Source organism: Nycticebus coucang, chromosome 7 (genome assembly GCF_027406575.1).
Source record: "Nycticebus coucang isolate mNycCou1 chromosome 7, mNycCou1.pri, whole genome shotgun sequence".
Lineage (NCBI taxonomy): Eukaryota > Metazoa > Chordata > Mammalia > Primates > Lorisidae > Nycticebus > Nycticebus coucang.
Window position 1 is genome coordinate 122,408,635 of NC_069786.1, and position 5,803 is coordinate 122,414,437.

At 40.6% G+C, this 5,803-nt stretch overlaps 1 protein-coding gene across 1 annotated transcript; it reads right to left on the bottom strand.

The window, feature by feature from the left end:
• Nucleotides 1-1,508: 1,508 nt before the first annotated feature.
• LOC128589782 (serine/threonine-protein kinase greatwall-like) lies at nt 1,509-4,950 on the bottom strand. The gene is given in 6 exon segments (XM_053596477.1): nt 1,509-2,341; nt 2,344-2,503; nt 2,505-2,750; nt 2,752-3,549; nt 3,552-3,996; nt 4,766-4,950. Coding segments are annotated over 6 exon segments (2,667 nt in total).
• Between the last annotated feature and the right edge of the window lie 853 nt (nt 4,951-5,803).

A 5,803-nucleotide genomic window follows, 5' to 3' on the forward strand; every position in this document is an offset into this window, starting at 1 on the left:
TGGGGCAATGGAAACATGCAGCTATTCCAAACTTTCTCAGTCCCCAGCCCTGCTACTCCACTTTTGCTAGTGCATGAGTCAATCAGCCCCTTAATTCAGCACGTGCTTTGAGTGCCTTTTCCATTCTGCAGCAAAGCAAACAACTCAGTCGTCAGAGAAATGAATCTGGGTGTAATATCACTTGCAAATGGTTTATTCTATAAAGTACATAAATATGCCTTCTGAGTTCCGGAGCTCATTATTCCCATAGTAAACAATGGTGTAAAGAGATGCTTTTAGTTTGTTCCCAGTGTGCGAAGTGTCAAAAGGAAGACTTGTGTTTAACATCTTTTGCATCATCAATTGACTAATAGGATCAATGGAGAAAAATGTCTCTTGAATAAAGTGACCAAAACTAAGTTTATGTGAAGTTATAGAGCTGAAGATGGGAAGCCAAAATCCGCATGAAACCCATCTCTATTTCCCTTATTTCCTCTATATGCTTTTTTTGTTTGTTTTTTGCTTTGTTAAAGTGGCACAATCCCAAGCAGCCAAATCTAAGCTGTGAGTCTTTTAAGGTATTTCATAGAAATGGAGAGAGGGTTGTCCAGGAAAAATGAACCTCTTCTGCCAGTGATTTCCTATGCAGCCTTGTTGAAATTCTGGGTAATACCATGCTTACCTGAGAGAGGTGTGTCTCACGTTCCTGGGCAGTCACATGTTAAATACTGTTCCTCATGTTAAATATTGAGAACACACTGTGGTTACCACGAGCATTAGCTGCACACGTATCAAAACTCTTCTTCAAGGGGACAAGAGGGCATTCATACAAGAAACTCCCATTGGAAATGTCTGGCACTGTGTGGTTTCACCATGGATGCCTGTTTTATCAAGATGTTTCTTTCAAGACCGCTGACTTACAGAACTGCAAGAATTTGAAATTACATATGCAAACAGGGAAGATACCACGTATTAGGTAGTTAAAACTGTGAGGAAACTTGGGAGAGGTAGCAGTGAATGAAGATGCTCTCCTCGCCCTCAAAGAACAGATTCGTACCTAAATGCAGACATTTAGCCAAATAGTAAAACAAGTCATCCCAACAGTCAGACATATTAGGATCCGGACAGAGGTGAGGACAAATTGAATGTGGGCTGCCTAGCTTCTAGATCTTAAATGAGTATTCAGAGGTACCCATGCTCCAGTGCGGTGAAGGTATGGTTTTAATCCTTTCCTGGTCCCACGTGTGTGGTTTCCATCCAACTTGTTTTTTTTTTTTTTTTTAGTCCCATTCTAGTTTTATTGATGCTTTAGTTTTCATAAAGTACAGTAAACAAAATAAATAAGACAAAAAAGTTTTTAAGATTAATATACAGTTCCGAGACTAAGATAAATTACCGATTATATTCCTGACAGCCTTTTAACCCTGTGAAAGCTGTAAATACATTAAATGCACATTGACCCAAGTATAATAATTTCTCCCCTCTTAGATCAGTTTATTATTAAGAAGTGTATAATTATGCAAGCATTTCTATAACACAAGGTTCGACTGACAGGAAATATACGTGCTGTAGACTAAATCCATATAAATAACGTGCTGAGCGTTATTCCTGGCTTCAAAATAGGATGTATCTGTTGCACCCTCTGGTTGGGGTATGAAAGGCATAGTTTGATGCTGCAGATTTTCCCAGTCCACGTCACTGAAGAGAGGGTGATGCTTCAGTTCTTTCATTCCAGCTCTCTTTGTGTCATCAATGGTTAAAAGTATTTCTACTGCACTTTGAGCATTATCAGATAACTTTTCTTTACCTTCCAGCCAAGGAATATCTCTTTTCAGAATATTCTGGAACACCTGTTGTGGTGTTTCATCATTGAAAGGAGGAATTCCTGTCAGAAATTTAAATAAGCAAACTCCAAGTGCCCACCAGTCTACTGCAGGACCATGGGCCCTGCCTAGTAACAGCTCGGGTGCGAGGTAGTCAGGGGTTCCTAAAATTCGCCCGTTATCCACTGGGGCTGCCCCTCTTCTCACGCTCTTTGGGGTTCTATATGGAGTTCCTGACTTGACCTGATTTGGAGTCTGATATGGTATAGAGACTTTTCCTTTTTGGGTAGGGGTTATAGCCATGGGATATGAACCACTATAAGCACACGAAATTTCCATTGCATCTAAAGAAGCAGTGTTCATTTTGGATGTTTCTGAGTTATTGGATGCATTAATATGACTGTTAAAACTTCGAAAAACAACAGCATTTCTTTTAGAGGTGAACATTTTCAACACTTCCAAAGAAGGATCTAACATTTTTTGGTTACTGTCTCGGACAGCAGAGGTCTCAACACCTTTCAGTAAGGCATTTTCTTGCAGTTTGGTGATACATTAATTGGATCTTCAATATTTGATTCTTCAAAAGAAGATTCTTTGATGCTTTTATCTGGATCTAAGGATTGCCTTTCTAATGAACTTTCCATTATAGAAATTTCAGGAAGAGATGAATCAGAGTTCATACACATACTTGTAGAAGTATGGGTCATCATCAGAACATAGAAAACTGGAACTTAAGAGTCCCTTCTTATTATTCTTTTCACAATCTTTGTCCAGTTCACACATGAGGTTTTTTGCTATCATTGGTATAGATAATTTTTCTGCTGTTTGTTGTTTATTAATAAAAGCAGTGACAATGTTCTCCTTATTAGCATAGTCATTTTGTTGACTTCTGTGTGTTGATAGCTTCAGGTTCTGAACATCAGCTGTTATGCCTGTACTTGGATTTATTATAACAATTCATCGTTTCATTATCATGCTTATATTCCGCACAACTTTTTTTATTCTGTATAATTTCCTGACAAGGACTGGAGTCAACCAATTCAAAATTTCTTTTTAAACTTCTTTTCCCAAGGTACTCTTCAGACATCTCACCAGAATCCACAACCCACTGATTCACCTGATGGAGATCAGACTGTCTTATGTCAGTGGCTGTCTTTATGTTTATTTCTAGTTCTCCTGCTTCCCAAGAAACTTCCCCAGAGAAGCATTTTGGGGCAAGGTTTCCATGAGAGCTCCCAGGGGCAGAAACTGTACTGCTGTCATGAATGGGAGAAATGGCTAACTCAAGATCCTTTTTATGGAAACTTTGGATTTCAATGGCATTTGTAGATTCTGCACATAACTTTTCAGCTATATTCAAACTCATCATTGTAGAGCCCAGTGCTTCATCACTCTCCTGGCAATCCTTTTCCCACTTGGGACTGCTGTGGCATTCTAATTCCATACTGGATATGAAGGTGTGGGATTGACTACTGGCACTGGACGTAGCCAGCCTTTTCCTAGATTGGAGCAGATTAGATGTCAGACACTTCACAGGTATTCCTGGGTTGGAGGTAAGCTTTTCAAGACCTGATGATTTCAGTAGTTTTCTAGAATAAGGAGTAGCATCCTTTTCATCGATAGACATAGGACATGTGTCTTGAGAAAACTGTGATATTTCAGACATATGGGTTGAAAGGATGTCTGCAGAGTCTTGATTTTTTTCTACTACTGATGTATTAAATCCCAAAGAGCTGATGAGAGATAAAATACTTGTCCCAGGGTTCTTGAATAATCCTGTCTAGGTTTTGCCATTGATGGTGTTGTAAGAATGTCCATCATATTAATATCTCTATTCAAAGTAACCTCGGAAAGCCCCAAATCTGTCAGTTTAATATGACCCTCATTGGAAATAAGCATGTTGTCTGGTTTCAAGTCCCTGTGGATAATTCCATGTCGATGAAGGTAGTCTAGAGCTAATGCTACTTCAGAAATATATTTCACGGCCATTTCTTCATCAAAATAACCATATATATGGAGGAGAGATTTGACATCTCCACCAATAAGATACTCCATTACCAAGTAAACATTGCCTGCAGACTGCAGTGAATAATATAAATGAACAATGAAAGGGCTCTTGCTTAGGGCCAGCGCATCTCTATCAGCTTGGACCTGATGAATCATATTTTTGTTGATCATGTCTGCTTTTTTGACCCATGTCACCCTTAGTAGAGTACCGTGCTGTCACGTGCTCACAGCAACCTCAAACTCTTGGGCTCAAGTGATTCTCTTGCCTCAGTCTCCCAAGTAGCTGGGACTACAGGTGCCTGCCACAACACCCAGGTGTTTTTTGTTACAGTTGTCATTCGTTGTTCAGCTGGCCTGGGCCGGTTTGAACCTGCCACCCTCGCTGTATGTGGCTGGCGTTGTGACCACGGTGCTATGGGCACTGAGCCAGTAAGTACAATTGGAGGTGTGTGCTAGATATCCTCTGGCCACGTCCAATGGGAGGATGAAAGCACATGGACAGACTGGTGGCTTCTCCTTTTCTTTATCACTTTAAGTCACTGCTAAAATGTGAGCAATTTAAAGCTTTTTGGATTTAGAAACTTGACTCAAGTCTGGGTTACACTATGAATCAGGGCTTCGGCTTTCCGTGAACGCCTCCATCAAATCCCATTGCCTTTCGTTGGTTTCCTCATTTGCTAACACTAGCCAGGAGAAAGGGTCAGTCTTTGCTATTGTCGCTGGGCAGTGACTCCTAAGCATCCCAGATACCGAGAGAAGGTGGAGCAGAGGCGAGACACCCAACTCAACCGCTGATGTCACTCCAAATGAAGAAGTCAGCTCCTAGGGCTCTGGAGGCTTTAGCGCGCCAACCTACCCAGACCAGTGTCGCTTCAGCAGCCTTGGGCCTGCCCAGGTCAGGGGACAGAAAGGAGGGCCGAGGGCCCTGACCCTTCTTTCCTCTTTCTTGACTTCCTACCTTCACTGCATACAACTTGCTGCCTTTCTGCCCCAGATACACTTTCCTGAAGGCGCCCTGGCTAATGGGCTTCACTATGGTGAATTCCTCAGTGGAGGGCGGTCTTGGCACCGGGATCCTATTCACGCACTCCCCCGTCACCGCACCTCCTCCTCTCTTCTCACTCCTGGTGGAGGGTTCCATCACTGGACAGCTCAGACCAGAGCCTGCAATAGGCCAGCGGCCCAAGCCCCTTTGCCGGCCATCACTCCCGCCAACCTGGTTCAAAGTGCCATCCAACTTTTGAGGGAGGGAGTAGATATATAGATGGATTATTTTAAATTTCAACCTGAGATATGACTGATATTTAAGTGTAGCCAGATGGGGAACATCAGAGCCTTTTTAGGAAATTGAAGTTACATTGTGTTATATGTTGTTTTGTTCCGTGAAGATGAATTTATTTTTTACTTTAATTAAAACAGACTGAATTTGTTGTATTCTAGATTCTTGTGAATATTTCACTTTAATTTCTGGTTAAGCCCCAATTTTTCCTGTGCTAATGTTTTAAATTAAATTTGATTCCCACACTCACATGTTCCCTTGGATTATCTAATAGCATTTCACACTCTTTCTGTGTATTTTTTTTCCTGTATGTATTTATTGATGATTATGACTTTAACTTCTGTTGCTATTTGTAGTGCATTTTAGTTTTCAAAATGCCTACATATACATATATGTATAAATCGATTCACATAGCATTTAATTATATGTACATTTGGCTGAATGCAGACACCAGAAGCCATGTTACTTACTCATAGCTTTGAAGAACTAGAATGCCCGGTAATAAGGTCGTGTAAGCACAGGTTGTAAATCCAACATAAAAAGAAATAAGAAAGTGTATGTTGGTGAAATTCTCAATTTACTATAAAAACAGGGTGGCCATACAGTTCACGTGCAATTTAAATGGTTACAAATGATAAGACTTTTTGGTGAAGTAAATTAAAACCATTCACTGAGATGTGTAGTCTGAATTTCCTTTTACTTTTGTTAATAGGAG